This window comes from Alosa sapidissima, chromosome 2, assembly GCF_018492685.1.
Source record: "Alosa sapidissima isolate fAloSap1 chromosome 2, fAloSap1.pri, whole genome shotgun sequence".
Lineage (NCBI taxonomy): Eukaryota > Metazoa > Chordata > Actinopteri > Clupeiformes > Clupeidae > Alosa > Alosa sapidissima.
In genome coordinates, this window is record NC_055958.1 from 32,091,179 (window position 1) to 32,112,652 (window position 21,474).

Sequence of the window (21,474 nt, forward strand, 5' to 3'; positions counted from 1 at the left end):
TTGATGTGGTAGATGATCAACTTTCGTGCAACTAAATTTGAAACATTGTTCATTGAACACAAGTTCATTGGAATCACTGATTAATTTGGCAGTTCTTTGAGTTAAATATTTGTGAAATATCTTCCTTGCATCATTTGGTAAAGGTGTGGTATCTTAGCAACGGGGAAAGTAGTAATTTACCCAATAGCATTGCGAAAAGAATGATCGACTGACCATTAGTCCAACCACAAACTCGGAGGAAATGCACACGCCCATTCAATGTTGCGTCTTGTTTTGACTAGAGAGGACGAGAAGTCTCCCAGAAGGATTTGCAACTTGTAGCAAAGGTTTGACACTGGTTAATACAATCATAGCGCGTCTGCACTGTTTTAGTTGATCCGCATGTTGTCCTCTGCTTTTGTTTGCAATGTAGAGTGTGAAAATGTGCCTCTGTTTTCGCAAGATAACTGTTATTTTGTATGGTTTAACGTTATGGACATTCTCATTTAGCTTGCTAGCATCATACTTAGCCGCCTACTACTGATTCGGCTTTAGGTGAAATAGCCTACGTTGACTAGCGATAATTAGCTACATTTACTTGTTAATTAGACCAAAGTCTGATTAAACAGAATGTTTGATGGCTGGAAAAAAAGCCGATTGCTGTCACGTTAGTTGTATCATGTCGTTGTAACTATAGTCTATGTTGATGTCAGGATAATAGTTGTGAGTTAAGTTAGTTGATGAAGTAACGTTAACATTGTGTTTTGGATGTTCATGTCACTTCCCCAGTTGCCTGCTACAGAATATTCACCCTGTGAGAGTGGAAACCATGGAGAACGTTCATCTTGCTGCAGAAGATGAAGATGACCTGTACTCGGGTTATAATGATTACAACCCAACATTTGACAGTGAGGTAAACACAAGATACATTTTACACAGTTTTGCAGTTTGTACAGTGTATGGCACTTAAGCTTACTTATTTACTTTTATTACTTATTTACTTACTTATGTCATTGCTTACTTGCTTACTTTCAAAGGAACTGGATAATGACATTGGCTTCCAGCAAGCTGTCAGGACTAGCCATGGACGAAGACCACCAGTGAGTACATAGGCTACATTTTTTTGCATGTTTTTGCTGTTGTGTTTATCTGCAGGCAAAAGTTATTTATAGAATGTCTCACAATGAATTGCAGCCTACAGTAACTGTTATGTTGGTCATGATGTTTCATACCTGTCTTATTGCCCTAGATGACTGCCAAGTTTCCTGGTACAGCTATTGCGGCACGGCCAGTGGGGACCTCTTATGGGGTGAGTGAGCTTGCTAGTGTGCCTGAATGTCGCCATACAAGCATCACTGAACTGCACTGCATCCTGGAAACACAACATCTTTCAAGAAACGTCCATTTAAAATGTGCACGCCCATTTAAAATGTGCACGCCCATTTAATATGTCTACAAATGTTTCCAATGTGAGAGGCTAACTTACATTTATTTGTATGTGTTTCCACTTGCAAGATCTATCATCATTTCTCATATGGGTGAATTGCAATGCATTAATGCATGTATCTAGCACATCATTGACACTGTGACATCTCCAGTTAAGTCTCAGAGATGAAGTGTCAATAGTCGTGTTCAGAAGTTGATGTGAGCTTTCAGTGTGTTTGCTGTTTCCACACACTCAGGTAGAGAGCAGTCAGGGAGGAAGGCTTTTGAAGGTGAGGAAACTTAGCAGTGTTCTGTTCACTTTGAGGAGAGGAAAGGAGAGGAGCTGAGCTGAGATGAGATGGAGGAGGAATTAGTGAATAAGACAACACAGTGCACATCATCCATCTGTTTATTTTTGTTACTCACTGTATGTTACCATGTTCACATTTAATGTTTCTTATCACTGGATGTTGGCAGGCCAGAAGTCAGATGGTCTCGTCCATGGGCCGGCCAATGACTGGTGCTGTGCAGGTGAGAAAAATTCAACACATAGATATAGTAATAAACAACTTATTACAATCGAGTCAGAGTTTGCATAAAGGTTATATGGGAAATAAGAATAAACCCTATGGTGGTGATTTAGTGGATAAGTTTTTTTTTTTTTATGTCTGTGCATGTAGGATGGGGCAGCTCGGCCTATGACTGCAGTAAGGGCAGCAGGATACTCTTCTACTATGACCAGAGGTAGGTCCATAGAATCAGACAGTTAACTCCAAATAGTCTTTCCATTTGCAGCTCTCATTCTATGTACCAATTTGTCTCAATGCCTGTGTTTCTTCATTCTAATTACTTATAAATATGACGTTACTCTATGACTTTATTTTCTCAGGTTCAACCTTTGATCCACTGGGACAATCTAAAGGCCCTGCCCCTGCACTAGAGACAAAAATTGAAGACTCGTAAGCTGTTCAATATTGTTTTTGTCTTTTTGCACTTCACTTTAAGTGTTATGGCATTTTTATACCTATTTTGCTTCAGATCACAAGCAGAATCACTTCAAATTTTGTGCAGTTTGTTTTGTGTCCACATGGCAACATTGGAACAAAATTTGTAAACACGTCGGTCAGATTGTTGCTTCGATTTTGGCAGACTTTCCAGACATAACATACGGCTCTAGAGTTCGATTGGAAATAGGCTGAGACCACCTGCTCTAGGCAGTCTTGGTCCATTTTTTTAGAGTGCGATTGCTCTGTTTACATATACCCAAACAAACCGATCTTTGGGGGAAAATGCTCCACAGTCCTATTCAACTGCTCCAAACAAGCTAGGTGTGAAATCATTCTTAGAAAGAGAGAGTTACTACTTAAGTGTAATTAAGGCATAATTTCATTACCACTGTCAACTGTGTCCTAACAGTCCACTTGATGAAAACATGTAATGTAATATGCTGTGTGCCATTGGTGTTTTAGCCCGGAGGAGAAGATCAAGATTCTTGAGAAGAAGGTGAATGACCTGATCGAGGAGAGCTGCATGGCGTACAGTCGGGGGGACCAGCAGGTGGTGAGTCCGCAGGGTGACCCGTCCCTTCGGGTGTCTGGTCTCGTCCTCATGTCGTCTTCAACCTCACACCACACTGTCCTTTGTCGCTTCACAGAGACCTTTTAACACTAGTGACAGTTGGTTGCTTGACTGACCTCTGACAAGCTGTTTATTTGTATTTGTAATTTATTCAGAGTAGTAGTGTTAGGAGGGAAGTAAAGTACCCTGTCAACAATATTGCATATTCAGCAGGACATTAATATCCCCCACTTTGAACTTGCCAATGTGCTAACAAACTTGTTTCTTGTGTGTGTGCGTAGGCCCTGGAGAGGGCCAAGGAAGCAGGAAGGAAGGAGAGAGCTCTGGTGAGACAGCGGGAGCAGACAGGAACCTCTGACCACATCAACCTGGACCTCACCTACTCTGTGAGTTCTGTTGTAGTTCTTCCTCTCTGGGGGCACCAGATCGCATGCACAAAAAAAAAAACCTGTCCTTGACTTATAACATGCTGACGATGTGTGTAATCTCTGCACAGGTGCTGTTTAATTTGGCCAACCAATACGCCAACAATGACATGTATCAAGAGGCCTTGAACACCTACTCTGTCATTGTGAAGAACAAGATGTTTAGTAATGCAGGTGAAGTAACATTTTTATGTTCAAATAGTTCAGATATTGATGATCATTTTACGCATATAAAATATGATGATAATATTTTACCTTGATAAAAATCAAGATACCTAATAGGTTTAATATGCTAATGTAAGTTCATTCTTTTCCCCCTCATCCAAACAGGGCGTTTGAAAGTAAATATGGCAAACATCTACTTCAAGCAGAAGAACTTCCCAAAAGCCATCAAGTTCTACCGTATGGCTTTGGATCAGATATCCAATGCACACAAGGAGATGAGGCAAGACCGGTTTCTGTTACTCCTCTTCTGTCGATTTCTGCTCTTCCTCTTCTCCTAGGCTGATAGACATCATCATCATCATCATTCCTCCATTGTGTTTGCAGGATAAAGATCATGCAGAACATTGGCGTGGTCTTCATAAAGATGGGCCAGTACTCGGACGCCATCACCTCCTTCGAGCATATCATGAGCGAGAGCCCCAACATCAAGTCCGGCTTCAACCTCATCCTCTGCTACTATGCCATCGGAGATCGCGACCGCATGAAGAAGTCCTTCCAGAAGCTCATCAGTGCCCCCCTGGGCATCGACGAAGAAGACAAATACATCCCAGCTAATGTGAGAAGCGCTGTTTAACTCTGCTCGTACAGTGCATCATATTTCAAACATAAAATATTTTTTTATCAAAGGCATGACGACCATTACTTAAAGCCACTATTTTGTGTTTTTTGCAGGATGACCCTAAAGCAAACATGGTGATCGAGGCCATTAAAAACGACCAGCTTCATCAGATGGAGAGAGATAGGTAGTCTAGCACACACTGTATGGATTCATATGTTTATAGACACGGGGGCTAGGACTGTGGGCCCGTGGGGGCCGAGGGGCCCGAGGCTGGTTTAGCATGGGCAAAACCAACACCACTGCGTGCTAGCACACGAAGACAAGAAACAAGGCCACTCATACATCAAGCTGTTTGTCTTACAGGCACAAAAGCAAACACTTGGTCAGTCACTTTTAGTTGTCATCATAGTTTATGTTGGCGGTGAGGTTATGCATCAGCAAAGTATTTTGGGCACTGCACAACACAGAATTTGTTTTTCATGTGTTGGTCCTGTGGTACCATACATAAACATAACCTTGACTGGCTCATGTACTGTTGTCTTACAGAGTAGGCAGCTTGCACGCTACCCCAACAAATGCCAACAAACTCCAACGAAGACCAACAGTTGAGTCAGTGTGCGCCAGCTGTATGTGATTGTTGGCATTTGTTGGGGCAGTGTGCAAGCTGCTTTGGATATGCCATTCTGACTTTGAGGTGAAGCGGGGCTTCAAACTAGAATAAACCTGTAGTCCTGAGGGTAGCCGGTTATATCTTAAGCAGATTGTTTGTGACTGTGTTTTACTTCATATCTGTATTTTCATGACACATGATGACAAACTGGAAGAGATCTAAATCAGGGCCTCTGTTCTCTTCTACAGAAAAGCACTGGCAGAGAAGTACATCATGACATCTGCCAAGCTCATTGCCCCTGCCATTGAGAACAGCTTTGCTGCCGGGTTTGACTGGTGAGTGTCTAACAGCCCCAGCAGAGGGAGCTGTAGAGCAGTCTTCCCATGCACAGTTCTGGAAGGATTATTATGAAAAACATAATGCTATTGTTTAAGTGAATCTATAAGTAATTTACATTTTGACAACAAGCTATACATCGTTTCAACTTTGAGCAGTTTTGGCTCATTGAGTCTGGCCGTCTTCTATTGGACTGTTTTGTTTATTACCACTGACACTTGGTTTGGCCCCTGCAGGTGTGTGGACATGGTGAAGAGCTCACAGTATGTGGAGCTAGCCAACGACCTGGAGATCAACAAAGCCATCACCTACCTGAGGCAGAGGGACTTCAACCAGGTGAGAGACTCAGGGCTGAGACAGATGCACAGCAGTAGAATTCTGTTAGTTCTGGCACTCAGGGGAAAAGGATGTGATCTAGCCAGCATGCTCTTAAGTTATTTGGCTTAGAAGACAAGAGGGAATAGTTTTGGCCATTAGGTTAGATAACGTGTTTTTATCTCTGAAATATTAATGAGGGTACAAAGAACTGGTTCTTCACGTGGACCAGTTTCTTGGCTAAAAACAATGAAAGACCCCATGAAGAACCTCTTCTTTGTTCCGTGTGGACTCCACTGTTTGACTGTCTGATGTGCGTTCTACTTCTCTGTTCTGCTAGTCTTTTTGATTAATTCTTGTTGCGGGCACTCTGTGTACTAGTGCACTGTACACTCTGTCCTATTTCCCTTGTCATGGTTTTTTTTCCCACTGATTTATTGCCAGTGTGTTATTTTCCTCGTCCACTCCCCCTCTCTGGATGTCTGTTGACTCCTGCGTGCTCACTGGCCCTGTTTGTTTGTGTTTTCCTTTTCTTTTGCGTTGCCCACTGTCTGTCCACCTGCATGGCTCTTGAGGCGGAGGTATGTGCATCTTGCATGTCCGTGGTGTGGTTGTTGTGCATGGACTCACTGTTCACTGAGACTGTGACTGCAGTAGTCGGCTTGCTGTAGATGTTAGTGGGTTTATTTCCTAGAGACTAGATAGCTCAATGGGATGCAAGTTACATTCTAACTGTATTGGAAGATATAAAAAGTGTTACCTACCTATTACCTATTACCTATGTAAGTACACCATCATGCACACCTTACATGAATTATGGGTTCTTCAGAATATTCCCCATATCATTGTGCAAAGCTGTACAAATGCTGATTTTTGAAACCAGGCTGTGGAGACTCTGAAGACGTTTGAGAAGAAGGACAGCAGGGTGAAGAGTGCCGCCGCCACCAACCTCTCCTTCCTCTACTTCCTGGTAAGGATGGCTGGCGCCGCTGTCACCACCGTGTTTGGTAGTCCTGGCACAGAGTCCCCTGTTGGGTTCCGCTGTATCGACAGTGAGAGAGACATTCACAGACAGATTGAATAATAACGTCATGAGCGTACAGCAGAGTGAATCAAATGGTTGGTCAGGGAAAAGCTTTTGTCAGCAGCTTGAATTTTAAATTCACTTTATCGTGTAATGACTTTATTGATGACATAAAGCACTTAAAGGGATTCTGTTCATGCACCAATACCCATCAACAGAATCTAATAGTATTTGTAGCACTCAATGGCTGTAAAAACCAAGTACAGTTTACGCTTAGTCAGAAGTGAAACCATTTAACCATATGGTCGGTTCTGAGCAGATATTTACAATTCTTCATAATATAAGTCCATGATGCCATGCTCCATGCAGTCCATGTGATTTATGGTCACTGGTAGAGCTATTAAGCCTTTATGTGTGCCTCCCGACACACTGACCCCCTCCTCCCATCTCTCTGTCTCTCCCACGACCCTATCCCCCCACCCCATCAGGAGAGGGACTTTGACCAGGCAGATCGCTACGCTGACATGGCCATGAGCGCTGACCGCTACAACCCGGCGGCGCTCATCAACAAGGGCAACACCGTGTTCGAGAGGCAGGATTACGAGAAGGCCGCTGAGTTCTACAAGGAGGCCCTCCGCAACGACTCGTCCTGCACCGAGGGCCTCTACAACCTAGGTCAGTCGTCAGTTACGTAGTGGACACGGCGGTCTTGAGGATCCAAGGGTCACTGATTAACTACAATGCATGCTGAAACAACACGAGATGCACACTCAGACATGTTTTAAACTGGAGTAATTATTGCCTTCTCAAATAGTTTGAGCTACTTCAGCATAACACATCACAACACACAACACAACACACAACACATTTATTCTCATTAAAAATAATTTATTCCTGTAGCTCTTGTGTTTTGTAGTGGTATGGTTGAATGAATGATAGAACCAATCAATCAATCAATGAACCAATCAATCAGGCAGTCGATGTAATCATCAGTGATTATTGTTGCTTCAATTAAGGTCTGACCTATAAGAAGCTGGGACGGCTGGACGAAGCCCTGGACTGCTTCCTGAAGCTCCACGCCATCCTCAGGAACTGCCCCCAGGTCATGTTCCAGCTGGCCAGTCTGTATCCTTCACAGTGAAAGACCCTCAGATGGTCCAGGTCCACAGTAGTCTACAGTACAGCAAAGACACTGTATGATGACATCTCATTCTGGCCACAATATGGACCCTTTCAAGAGAGTTCCATTATCAGCATCATAGTTGGCCCCACAAGACTTCCGTTTTAACATTCCATATGTTATCTTAAAGGTGCGATTTGTAGGATTGTTACCGAACGTTCTGCAGGCCAAAATCAAAACACTGGTGAACGTTCTCAAGACTACCAGACGCGAGCCTCTTCTGGGTTGCCAGATGTAATTAAGACGTTAGTTGACCTGCAGCTGCTTTAACGTTTCTCCAACCATGACCCAGCTACACATTACGGAAACAGTAAAAAAAAAAAATACCTCTCTAACCAACGTAACATATTTAGCTGAAGTTAGCGATGCAGATGAAGTTTAGCCTAGGCTACCTGTTGTGGAGAAATATGGCCAGCTCTGCTTCAGACTTGATATTCTTCGTTTGACGAAGACGTCACCATCTCAAGAAGCTCCTCCGATGTCCACTTAATTTGTTTCTTGTTTAAATTTTGGAAATTTGCCTGCCTCTCGTAGTCGTTCATGACTACAACTGACAGCTGTTGACAGTTGGCCTTTGCTAATTTGGCAACCCAAATAGGAGGACGCGCTAGCCCATTATTAATACGCTATTCTATAATTAATCGTTCAAAACATAAACGAAAATTCCAAGACATTCCGCCCCGTAACTCATTTTTTTTCATGGGTTTTACGGGGTTTTACGGGTTAGAGTAATGTTGTCAAATAAGCCATTACTTCAATTCATCGTGTTTCCTTACTCTCTGACAACATATGGTGATCATTTTTGGAATGGTTACAGTTTATTTTCCATTATTTCCTACATACTGGACCTTTAATGCAGAGGAAGTAGATTGGGGCCCAAATAGAATGTTCAAGCATTGTTTTTGTTTTGATTGTTGAAAGGGTCTTATAGAATAGCATCCTCCCCAGCTTTGGCAAAACCACTGCAAGATCAGATGGCATGAATTAGTCAGTTTAGTCTTAATGAGAGAAATGTGTGACCACTACTGTTGATGTTTAAGTTACTAAGTGTGGGGGGCTGGGGTCTGTGAGATGCAATCTAAATATCAGCTGCAAGATACACAGTAGGTTAACTTGTATGAGGATCAAGACCAGACTCAGGCCCTGTGAGGAAGTGCTGTGGTTGTCTCCTTAACCACCGTCAGCTATGAGATGCTGGAGGACCCCCACCAGGCCATTGATTGGCTGATGCAGCTGATCAGCGTCACGCCCACTGACCCCCAGGTTCTGGCCAAGCTGGGGGAGCTCTATGACAACGAGGGGGACAAGTCCCAGGCCTTCCAACACTACTACGAGGTGCGGAGGACCCTGTTACTCTCTTTCACCACCATTACTGCTCATCAAGACCTGGGGGGGATGCAGTTGAAAGGGCACTGTTAAGCAACTTACTCATGTCAACTGAAAATCTGTTTGGCAATAATTACCAGCAACATATAAGATTAGAAACAAGGGAAAGCCTTTGGTAAATGTTAACATACTGTAATATGAATTTGTTTCAGTCCTTCAGATATTTTCCTTCAAATATTGGCGTCATTGAATGGCTGGGAGCATACTACATCGACACCCAGTTTTGTGAGAAGGCCATTCAGTACTTTGAGAGGGCCACACTTATTCAGTAAGTACAAACAGCCATCCTTTTTTGTTTGATGTATTGTCAAAACAGTTTAACCTCTGTTTGCCATAGGGAATGACAGAAATATATACTACTTATAATACATGTACACACTAGCACTAGTAAATACATTAAATCAACTGTATTGCGGTGTTTCATGCTATGGTGTTGTATATCAGGCCTGGACGTTGCTGTCGTCATGGTGTATAAGTATAAGTATATATACTCTTTTGATCCCGTGAGGGAAATTTGGTCTCTGCATTTATCCCAATCCGTGAATTAGTGAAACACACTCAGCACACAGTGAACACACAGTGAGGTGAAGCACACACTAATCCCGGCGCAGTGAGCTGCCTGCTACAGCGGCACTCGGGGAGCAGTGAGGGGTTAGGTGCCTTGCTCAAGGGCACTTCAGCTGTGCCTACTGGTTGGGGTTCGAACCGGCAACCCTCCGATTACAAGTCCGGAGCGCTAACCAGTAGGCCACGGCTGCCCCTAAAGTGTGCTTGGTAACCGCATGGTGTCATTGTTTTGATGTGCAGGCCCACGCAGGTGAAGTGGCAACTGATGGTGGCCAGCTGCTACAGGAGAAGTGGTAGGACTTGAGCTGTGATGGGAATACTAACAGTACAGAGGAATGCTCCCCTGTGGTCAATAATGCATTAACATGATGCTGTTCAACCAACAGGGAACTACCAGAAGGCCTTGGACACCTACAAAGACATCCATCGGAAATTTCCAGAGAATGTGGAATGTAATGCATCTGATTTTACTTCTTGACATCCATTGTCACCAGAGTTATTTGTTTGTTTTTAGTAAGACTGTGTTTATTTGATTTATTTGTGTGTGTGTGTGTGTGTGTGTGTGTGTGTGTGTGTGTGTGTGTGTGTGTGTGACCCCCCTCCCAGGCCTGCGTTTCCTGGTGAGGCTGTGCACAGACATGGGCCTGAAGGAGGTGCAGGAGTACGCCACCAAGCTCAAGAAGGTGGAGAAGATGAAGGAGATCAGAGAACAGGTGCACCCTCAGCCTGGCCCGCAGACACAGAAGAGACACCATCGTTTTTTAATGTTCACAATTACAAGGCGGATACAGCAGTCCACACCCGTCAATAATGCCACTTTGTTTAAATGTCGGTCTAGACTTCATACATCATAAATTCCAACATCATAACTTCCAGCTTCATTCCAACATCATAAATGCAAGGATGTCCGTGGAGTATAGGGATCTGGATAAGGAGGCAGTAGAGAGAGGGACAGGGCTGGCAGTCACTGTTCGTCCCATTCTTCAGCCTGCTATTACTGTCTGTCTGTCTGTCTGTACCACACAGCCAAAACCTCCCATCTCCACACAGCTAAAATCTCATCATGTCTGCACAGACTGTGCTGGTGTGGCACTAGACAGAACCAGATTACCATCTTACTGCATCCTGTTTCGGCAGACCGTGGTTAATAACACCATAAAGTTCTGGATGGCCCTCTAACAAGCCTACAGAGACTCACGGCTGTGGGTCTACAGGTCTGAGGCGTGGGCCTTTGGACTGGGACCAGGGGACTTACTGGATGGAGGAGAAAGAGAGGGAGGAAGGGAGGAGGAGAGAGAGAGGGAGAGGTGATGTAGAGCAGAGCAATAGAGAAAGAGAAAGCGATGAAGTCTGATTGTTTTGAGAGAATAGAGAGCAGCTGTTCCTAAATCATGTTCTTGGACTCAGAGGCTCAGGGAGGATTTCTTCCAGAGTTTGTTGCTTTCCTTCTCTCTCAGTCTCGCTCATTCTCATTCTGTTGGCTGTCGCTCTCTCTACTGACGTCTTTAGAAATCAACATCAGTATCTGGTGTTGGCACTCCATGGGTATTTGCATGTGTTTTCTCCATGGCAACATACAAACATAAGGATGCCAACAAACCAATCTTCTCACTAATCCCCTTCCATATCTCACTCTGACACACACACACACACACACACACACACACACACACAGGCGTCTTGGTCTGGTGTCAAGTTTAGAGTGGCTGCAGTCGGTGCAGTCCAGATCCGTCCACTGAAGAGGGAGACAGCCCTGAGGGTTAGAGGTCTCTCTATACAAATGTCAGACGCATGTTTAGATGCAGTCAGTCGCGGTTTCCTCTCACACACACTCTCTCTCTCTCTCTTAGTTAAGTTGGAATGAGAGAACAGTCAGTCCATGTTCTCATTTGTCTGTTTCTTTTTCGTTGGTTTAGTGACATTGTGCATGTTTACTCATATGAAGTTTCTCTCTGTTTCTCTCTCTCTCTCTCTCTCTCTCTCTCTCTCTCTCTCTCTCTCTCTCTGTCTCAGAGAGTAAAGTCGGGGCGGGAGAGCAGTGCTCGAGGCCGACGTGAGGGCAGTGCTGGCAGTGGTAAGTTTGGCCTGTCCACTGGCCATCTAAACATCTGAGACCTCAGCTGCTTCCACACGCTCTCAGTGACCACGACCATAGTCTTTCCCCTGAGCTATTTCTTCTTGTTTTTTACTAATGGCCATGTTGTTTTTCCCAAACCTCTTACTCACTGTTCATTCCTTCCTGCTCATTGAAAGCAGGCAGCTCACATCCCCTCCGCACTCCTCCTAAAAGCTCCAGTGGTATGGCTCTCCTTAGCAATCTATCATAACTCAAGTAGCATGAGCTCCTATAACTAGCATGAGCATTCAGTTACAGTTAGCCTTAGCTTTCAGAGCTGTATGCTTGATCCTACCCATTGACAGAATGTAGAAGTCCTACGTCAAATAACACTAGCATTCAGAGCTATATGTGGGGTCCTACACTACAAAAAATAAAATCTAACCAAGTCTTACATTAAGATCAAAAAATCTATTTCGCATTGTTTTAAGTATGAAGAGACTTACCTAGCACTCTCTCAAAAGATCATTTTGACTTCATTTAAGAAGATTTTGACTTTTAAGGAGTCTTTTTAGATTAGGTTAGATCAGATTAGATTCAACTTTATTGTCAGATAACGAAATGCAGTTTGCATCTAACCAGAAGTGCAAAAAAGCAGAAAAGTGCAATGTGTTATACATAGTATAGACAGGTGGTGCAGTATAAACAGTATAAGACATATAGTTCAGTGTAGACAGTTAAGAAAGTGGTATGGTTTACAGTAATATGCATTTGAAAATATATTTATATGAAATATAAATATGTGCAATGTATTAGCAGTAGTCTTATAAGAGCATAATAGATATGGATATGCAGTATGAACAATGTATGACCAACATGTACAGATATGTGCAGTCAATCACAATTATCAAGACAAATTGGCTCAACGCACTGGCAGCCAAATTTGCTTGTTTTTAGGACAAATTTGCTTAATGCACTGGCAGACAAATGTACTTGTTTTCAGGATGAAACTTCTTAAAATACCGGTAAGTCAAACTCTTCTTAAATTAAGTCAAATGATTTTACGAGAAAGCGCTAGGTAAGTCTCGTTATACTAAAAACAATAACAACTAGAATTTTTGATCTTAATATAAGAGTAATAGCACTTGGCTAGATTTTATTAGATGAGCCGTTTTTGCAGTGTAGAGGGCAATTAGACTGCTTGTCTGTCTGACATCTCCATTTACACAACTGCAGGTCTTAGGGTTGAGGACTTAACTGACATTCCATGGCCCAAGTGTTTGTTATGACAAGAAGCTAAGTGAATGGTGATGGAAAGTGTCGGTGGACTGGTAGACTGTGGAAAGTGTTGCTGAACCCTCCAGGGCCCACGCATGAGGCCGCATACCAGCTAGTCTCAGCTTATCAACAGTCCTTCACAGAAACCGTAGACGACAAGTTTGATGAGTTGCAATCAAACTTTGAAGGAATCCGCTGGATTTTTTTTTCAACTCTCTGTCTGCCTGCTCTCCATTTTCTTTCCATTTCCTAAATGTGTTTTTAATTGAGAGAGACTCTTTGCCTTTTACAAACAATATTTATTGTAGGAATTTCACAGAATGCTGGAGTTGCAGGCAGCAGAGAATGTTGACAAAAATCTTAAATATTCCTTCAATAGTGAAGCTGCTTGAGTATGTACTACTAATCCAAGATTAGGCTGGCATCGTAGCGATAGTAGACTAGTTAAGCACACTCAAGTCTTCAAGGCATTAATAATGTCACTCTTTCTGTTTTCGTTTCAGATTTGGAAGTTAGACCAGGTGAGAGGTGCAGATCAGGAAGGGATAGTCAGTTACACACACACACACACACACGCTCACTGTTCATCCTTCACTTGGTAACCTTTCACCTGACAGTATAAATGATTTTCTTTCACTGCATTTCATTCTTTTCTCTTGTCTTCTCCTGCTTCCCTGCTCTTCTATCTGGGCTCTGCATGCTGTAGCTTCTGCTGCAGCACTGCCCAGTGTCGTCCACACTCCCCCTAAGAGAGTGCCCGGTATGAGACCTGAAGATGCGATACAATTTTGTTTTGAGATGCATAGAGTCTTAAGCCTGGGTGAACGAGCCTGATCTGAATTTGCTGGACCTGCAGAGCAAATTCAAATTTGCTAACAGGTTTGTCTGGGTTCACCCAGGCTATAGAAGCTTGACAGTTTCCATTAGTGGAGAGGCACAAGCTTCAGCGCTCGTAGTTTCTGTGTATGGTAGAATTGTGTTGTTGGGGCTGTGAAAAGCCAACTACTACTACAAAAAAAGTTGAATCGAGATCATGCCTTGCTAATATAGAGTATCTGCCTTGAGGTGCGATTACTACTCTTGTACAGTATATGCATGGCTCTGTGAGTAATGTTATTGCCTTTGTCTTTTTATGAGTCCCAGACGTGCACATGAGAGCAGGTGAGCCATGAGGCGCAGCGTGTAGAATTGTCTGGACAATTTACTGAAGGAATTAGTTGTCTGTGTTAAACCCCAGCTCAATAACCCAGATCTTGTTTTGTTAAAGCTTAGTGGTGAAATGTGTTTTTTATATATATATATATATATATATATATATATATATATATATATACATTTTTTGAGGCTTTCTGGCCTTTATTCAGATAGGACAGCTTTATTTAGATAAGACAGTGGGTTGTGAGGACTCGCTGGCAGAAGTATCTCAATGGGACCTTCCTGGATAAAGAAAGGATACATAAAATAAAATAAAAAATTGGAAAATGGCTGTTTTTTGCAGTTGTGTGTTTAGTGTGCAGTTGTGTGTTAGTGTGCAGTTGTGTGTTAGTGTACAGTTGTTTGTTAGTGTGCAGTTGTGTGTTAGTGTGCAGTTGTGTGTTAGGTTGTTTTAATGTATTGAAATATTGCAGTTGTGTGTTAGTGTGCAGTTGTGTGTTAGGTTGTTTTAATGTATTGAAATATTGCAGTTGTGTGTTAGTGTGCAGTTGTGTGTTAGTGTGCAGTTGTGTAGTAGTGTGCAGTTGTGTGTTAGGTTGTTTTAATGTATTGTCTAGGGCCTGATAAATGTACATAAAAAATGCTACAAAATGCAAAACAATCCTAGAAGAGACAAACAAGATGGATGGAACTTATTGGAATATTGTTAAACCCTGACTGTTATCCATACCGTCAGATTCAGAATTATGCCAACATTAGGTCATGAAGCGTTGAAAATGTTGATTAGAAATATTACAAAGTTCACCGCTAATATTTTTCCACTCATCTTGCCATTTCTTCCCATCCACCATTATTATTGTCTTCTTCTCACTTTCTTATTAACTCTTAGTCTCTCCTGCTCTATTTCACCCCACTGAGCTTTGACCTCCTCTTCTCTGCTCTGCTCTTCTCCTCCGTGTCTGTGGTTCTGCAGTCTCTCACTCTGAGGCCAAACACAGCCCTGTGCTGGAGCAGGCCAGAGGTATGTACCTGGCTGCTCTCCCTCTCTCTCTCTCTCTCTCTCTCTCTCTCTCTCTCTCTCTCTCTCTCTCTCTCTCTCTCTCTCTCTCTCTCTCTCTCTCTCTCTCTTTCTCTCTCTCTCTCTCTCTCTCTCTCCCTCTCCCTCCTCACCTCTTCTCACCTCCTCTCTTTGTGTGAATGAACAGGAGCCTAAAGGGAGACACACACACATTACAAACACATCATGAGGCCAAAGGTCAAACAGAATGACATATTTTGACATGGTGTGAGAAGGTATGAACTGTCCATTTGTATTTGTATATTTATATATGATATACAAATATATAAATATATCCCATTCTGGGAAACATTGTGGTGGTGATGGCTGGCCAAGCAGCACTACATCAGCAGACAGAGCCACTCTAGAGTAGGATCGTGATCTACACCGAATGCCAAAGTGTCAGATTCCTTAGCACATTCTGTCGAGCTGCTGCTAGGCGTTGCTCCCCACAAGCAGCCCTCTTTTTCCCAGCAGTCCGTGGGCTCCAGTCAGTCAGGGTGTGCTGTGGTCACAGGCCCACAGCCAGCATCAGCTGACCGACACTCTCAGGTGTTTGAGTAAGGCCTTGATGTTGTGCGTGCATGTCTGTGTGTGTGTGTGTGTTTGTGTGTGTGTGTGTGTGTGTGTCAGTGAAACTCAGTAGTCTCCACCATAGGCTCTCACAGAAGACTACGGGGAATATACGATTTTCACACGGGCATGGAGATCCTCCCATCTGACACATTCTATCGTGTACTTTCAGCAGGGGAGAAGAACATCCAGACGCCTGCCAAGGAGTTTTATTGACACAATACCGGGGGAGTGGAGGGGAGTGCATGTTTGGAATAGCTGTGTTTGCATGCGTATATATGTGCTAGGGATGCAAAATTCAGCCACAGATTTCAGTCCTGGGGAAGAGCCGGTCTAGTCTCACAGAGTTAAAGGGGCCTTCTGAAGGGGTCAGGGTCCGCTGGTGGAAAGAATGAGATCAGGGGGAAAGAAAAAAAGGGAATCTTCCACTCTCGCTATGGTTACGTGGCGGCCGTACGCACGCAGGGCGTTTGAAGTGCCACATCTGCCTCTCGGCACCGCAGCGGTGTTGGTTCTGAGTCCGGTGGGCCAGGACGCTAAGCAGAGCCAGGTGACTCAGGCTACTCCCTGTCTGAAAGGGACGGAGGTGTTGGCCTCCTCACGCACCGCATCACTCTGCAGCTCGTTATGGAGGAGGCCTTCTCATTGGTCAGGAGAGAGCAGAGACGTGCTCATTTGCTGGCCTGCAACTGGGACAGACCAGATCTCTGGGTTTAGTTGTTACACAACTAATTACACCATATGGTTTCTTCCATGAGTTGGAAGATGCCTAACAGGTCCTGCACACTTACTGTATAGATAGGTACTACAATCTAGCTCTGTATCTATCTGATAGACAGTACTCAATGTAGAAACATAGCTATAGGCAATACTGTACTCTTACGCAATATATGCAATACTGAATATACATACTATATTCAGTTAATTATACCATGTTTAGTTTATCAAAGAAAAAAGGTAAATCTGCAAATGCAGGTGAATGTAAGGTGCCTGGTTTGAAAGGTGTTTCTCACGACTGCCATCTCATGTGGTTTGTGGTCCTTCAGACAGCAGTCACAGCGGCCGTGGCACTAGTACCCGCAGCGAGAGGCTGAGCGCCAAGCTCCGGTCACTGCCAGGCAACAACGAACCGTACGAGGCCAGCGCCCAACAAAACATTGGTGAGTGGAGTCATTTATCCTATGTTCTGTCTGCAAGAAAGTGACACAACTTACTCTCTGAATTCTTCACCTTCTTGTCTCCCAAGTCACGAAAACGAGCCTCTCACGGTTAGCCAAATGGGATTCAGTACATGTCATTAGAACACCTGTTATATAGTTATGATCATTTACATTCAGTTAATGCAGTTGTCACAATTCTGTTTCTTGTGGGGTCTCCTGGCTCGTGTCCGTGGTTACAGTTCCCATATTCTCCACCTGCAGCAGCTTTCCTTTCTGTTCCCTGGTGGAGGATTCTCCCTCTCCCTCTCTGGAAGGATCATTAGAGAGAGAGAGAGAGAGAGAGATTTCTCCTATTCCCTTTCCTGACCCCCACCCCTCCACCCCCCTTCAACACTGCTCTTTAAAACTATATCTGCGAATGCCATTTACCATTGCTCTCATCCATCACAACACCTCCAGTCAGAGACCCACGTGAGTAGGCCAGGCCTGGAGAGAGCAGGCGAGCAGCCGGCTGGCAGTCTGAGCTCTCACAGCCTCTGCTCATCCCCTCAAATACAGCCATCTTCTCTGGCAGTCTGTCTCTGCTGAACATAGAGAGGGCTAAGGCAGTGAGTGTGTGTGTGTGACAATGATAAAAGAATAATTTGTGTTCAAATGAAAGTGTGTGTGTGTGTGTGTGTGTGTGCGTGTGAGAGAGAGAGAGAGAGGGAGAAAGAAAGACGTGTGTGAGTGAGTGACTGAATGTGTGTGTGTGTGTGTGGGCTGTAAAGAGGCTGAAGCCCCTGTTCTCTGGCTCTTTACAGTCCCCCACCTCCCTATGCTGGGGTGTGCGGTGCATTCCTCATCACATTCTTCACTTATTTCAGTTAATACTCTGCCTAATCTGTGTGCATAGCGTGTCTATTCCATGCTGGGATGTTCCATTGCTGGTCACAAGTTTTACAGTCTGTCGTAAACATAGTATTAGTGTGAATATCTGTGGTCATAACTCATAACGTTCCCAAACATTCAGATTTAATGAACCCAAGTTGTTTTGTTGTCCGGGTGTGCAACCAGGGATGTAGTGGAGGCTAAACACAAGTAAATACCCACCTCTGAAATTTCAGAAATGACTTATCCACCTCTTATTAGAGTTTATCCACCTCTTATTAGAGTTTATCCACCTCCTATCCACCTCCTTATTAGAGTTTATCCACCTCTTATTAGAGTTTATCCACCTCTTATTAGAGTTTATCCACCTCCTATCCACCTCCTTATTAGAGTTTATCCACCTCTTATTAGAGTTTATCCACCTCCTATCCACCTCCTTATTAGAGTTTATCCACCTCTTATTAGAGTTTATCCACCTCCTTATTAGAGTTTATCCATCTCTTATTAGAGTTTATCACCTCCTTATTAGAGTTTATCCACCTCTTATTAGAGTTTATCACCTCCTATCCACCTCCTTATTAGAGTTTATCCACCTCTTATTAGAGTTTATCCACCTCTTATTAGAGTTTATCCACCTCTTATTAGAGTTTATCCACCTCTTATTAGAGTTTATCCACCTATCAAAACAGTTTTTCACCAATTGCAACTTTTAACGTTTAAAAATCACACTGTATTAATCCACATTCACAATATCACTCATCAACACTCTAGGAACTATTTAAATACCACATGTATTGTTATAAACATTGGACATTGTTCTGAATGCCTTTTTAAACAATCCGATATACTGCGTGATCACAGAATTCATAGTTTACCCACCTGTTATTTTACCACTACACACCAGTGTGCAACAATCTGTCCACATCAGAAATGGATGAGACTTCTGAAGATAGTATTGCAAGTGGTCAGTAAGCACATCATGATTTAGTGTATTTAGCAGTTATTCTTCAGAAATGTATTCAGATTTGTCTTTTATCTTTTGCAGATAAAATTTGTATTTTATCAGTTCTTTATCTACTCGTAGCTTCTTGTGCAGTGGCCTACCTAATGCTTAAACTCTAACTAATATATCTGCAGATGCATCCTACATGGACCCACTGGGGCCCCAGATGGAGAGGCCGAAGACAGCTGCTAAGAAACGCATTGAGGAAGACGAGTTTGCTGACGAAGAGCTCGGAGATGACCTATTACCGGAATAGCCTGAAAGTCTACAACTTCACTTTGATTTCAATTTGGTCCTTAGTCCACTGTCTGTTTACAAGAAGCCTTTTACCCCACTCGCACAAATGTCAGAACTGTCCCATTCCTGTTCAGCATTCCACAGGAGTAACGGCGTGTGAGAGAGAATGAGTGTCTGTGTGTGTGTGTGTGTGTGTGTTGGCCTGGCATTCCGCAGTTAACTCAGATGAAAGCTATTCCATATGTGTCCCACAGGCACAGTTATCACTTTCCTTTCAGTTTTCTCTTGTTTTGTTGAAAATGTAACACTGACACAAGACCATTTGCATTTCACTGGACATCCACTCCAATTCCCATGGACTGATCATTTCACTAAAGAAAGAAAAAAAGCAGCACTAATGTTTTAGGGTAGCATTTCCTTGCTTTGAATATTTATATTTTGATAGTCTTGAAGAGTGTACTTGATGAAAATTTAAGTGCATATATATACGGAAATAAATATTTTCAGATTAAACTTGTCGGCTTTCTGTGCTTTATGTTGTGATAAATGAATGAATGGCATATTTAATTCATGATGTCAAGTGCATTTAAATGTCAAATTTGTTGAAATTGCAGCGTAGTAAATGTGTGTGATTGTGTTGTACTCTAAATCTTGGGAATGTGGAACTGTCAACTTGCAATGTACACTGAAGGCACGCTGGGGGCCAGTGATTGGCAGACGTGCTCCAATTGCTTTTCATTCCTAGGTGTCACTATCCCTGTCCAGGAGAACAGTCAACAAACCCAGGCTCTTAAGTGGTGGTCGGGTGGTGTTACTTTTCACCAGTTATTTTAGCCTATTTTAGCCAAATGTTCCGTTCATTGGTTTTCAGACCATGGTTGGTGGGAAATCACTCATGGGGGACAGAATATTCTTTCCCCGTTCTCTCTGACTGGCAGCCAAACTGGAGACTTTTACGCAACCACGAAGGATTCTCCTGTGAATCGCAGTTTCCCCTCTCTGTTTTGGAGAACTTTCCCTGAGTTTTCTGTCCTCCCAAGTATCAGTACCTGTACCTGTAAGTACAGTAATTTACCTGTGAATCTTTTGTGCCGTGAGACAATGATGAATCGGACTTGCGTCCTGCTGCTGGCTGTGATGTTACTGTGGGGCGACTATTGCTGGGGATCAAAAGTTAGTAAGGTGTCCAGAAAGATGCCGCGGCCACGTCCATGCTTGGATATTCCAGAGGAAATTCTTGAACAGATGTTTGGGAGACTTTCGGTGGGAGTCTTTAGCGCCTTTCATCACACACTGCAGCTTGCATCAGTTGAGCGACTGAATATGACATGTCCCTCTGGTCGTCGCTTGACAGCGGACAGAAAGTCGCGCATTCCTGTGAATCTATTAAGTATTTCTCCTTGGGCATACAGGTATGGTCTCTTCAGATTTTTATTGCATCTCTTATGCTACTAACAACACATTAAAATTAACCTAGCGCATGCCGGCAAGATAACAATCGACATTTCAGCACATATTGCAATAGCCTACAGGTAAATTGTTCATACCACCCTTGTTGGAAGTCGCTTGGTCAACAAGTGTAATGTAAAACGACCAAAGCATGGCAGTTTTAGACGAATAAAGCCTCTCACATAGGAAACAACACATTTCAGTTTCTGAGTCTAAATATATTTTCTATCCAAACAGGGTCTCCCACGACCCAGCGAGGTACCCACGTTACATCCCAGAGGCTTACTGCTTGTGTAAAGGATGCTTGAACGGTCCTTTCGGCCAGGAGAGCGAGCGCTACCGCAGTACTCCGGTCTACATGCCGTCCGTGATCTTGCGTCGCACGGGCTCGTGCATTGGTGGCCGTCACTCCTACACGGAGAGCTACATCTCGGTCCCGGTTGGGTGCACGTGCGTACCGTTGCTGGAAAAAGATAGGCAAGCACCGAGGACCAACCAAAGTCTGGACAGCACTAAAGTAAAGCCAGGCCAGAAGTCGTTCCATACCAACCCCATTCGGAAGAACAACTAAAGAATGTATGAAGACCCTATTCACGTGCCACATTAAGACCATCAGAACTATATTTTTACTGAAATGTGAGATTCCTGCTTTTGGGTCTGTCCAGTGGTGATACACAGTGACACCTGTTGATCAAAAAGTCTCATGTCTTCTTTCCTAGAAAGTAAGTTCCTGTGAAGCAGGCACAGGCCAATATATTCTGAATGAAAGCCAACCACAGATGAGGGCATCACATGGGTAATGGAATGGATCTAGCTGACTATGATAAGCACCACTGTAGGCACAAGCCAATAAAAGTAAACAGTCTAGGAAACTAACTGCAATCTGAGATGTGGCGGTGGTGCCAGTGTTTGGAGATTATCCTTGCTCTCCGGAGTGGATTCCCTTAAAAACATTACGGGTAAAAGTGGTAATATATCAGAAGTAAAACTTCCTTCATAGACTGTGGTTTTATGTATTCCTTATACA

The 21,474-nt window shown here is 43.4% G+C and overlaps 2 protein-coding genes across 8 annotated transcripts; both read left to right on the forward strand.

Moving 5' to 3' along the window:
* The first annotated feature begins 146 nt into the window (after positions 1–146).
* Positions 147–19,511, forward strand: ift88 (intraflagellar transport 88 homolog). Of its 7 annotated transcripts, XM_042068510.1 has the most exons (30): positions 147–326; positions 769–892; positions 1,017–1,079; positions 1,229–1,288; positions 1,662–1,694; positions 1,882–1,935; positions 2,085–2,148; positions 2,294–2,363; positions 2,874–2,964; positions 3,264–3,368; positions 3,479–3,581; positions 3,738–3,852; positions 3,957–4,188; positions 4,305–4,375; positions 5,050–5,136; positions 5,374–5,473; positions 6,028–6,033; positions 6,336–6,422; positions 6,965–7,151; positions 7,493–7,601; positions 8,841–8,991; positions 9,195–9,310; positions 9,850–9,902; positions 9,996–10,061; positions 10,216–10,322; positions 11,623–11,683; positions 13,447–13,464; positions 15,072–15,119; positions 16,775–16,888; positions 18,896–19,511. In XM_042068510.1, the coding sequence occupies exons 2-30, from the start codon at positions 809–811 to the stop codon at positions 19,015–19,017; spliced, it is 2,577 nt and encodes an 858-aa protein (XP_041924444.1). In that variant the 5' UTR covers positions 147–326; positions 769–808; the 3' UTR covers positions 19,018–19,511. The 7 variants fall into 7 exon arrangements, with proteins under 7 accessions (XP_041924444.1, XP_041924480.1, XP_041924452.1 ...); XM_042068546.1 differs by lacking the exon at positions 15,072–15,119; XM_042068518.1 differs by lacking the exon at positions 6,028–6,033.
* On the forward strand, positions 8,132–21,414 carry il17d (interleukin 17d). Its single transcript, XM_042068830.1, has 3 exons — positions 8,132–8,136; positions 19,843–20,410; positions 20,685–21,414. Exons 2-3 carry the CDS (start codon positions 20,100–20,102, stop codon positions 21,016–21,018), a joined length of 645 nt encoding a protein of 214 aa, XP_041924764.1. The 5' UTR covers positions 8,132–8,136; positions 19,843–20,099; the 3' UTR covers positions 21,019–21,414.
* The last annotated feature ends 60 nt before the right edge of the window (positions 21,415–21,474 follow it).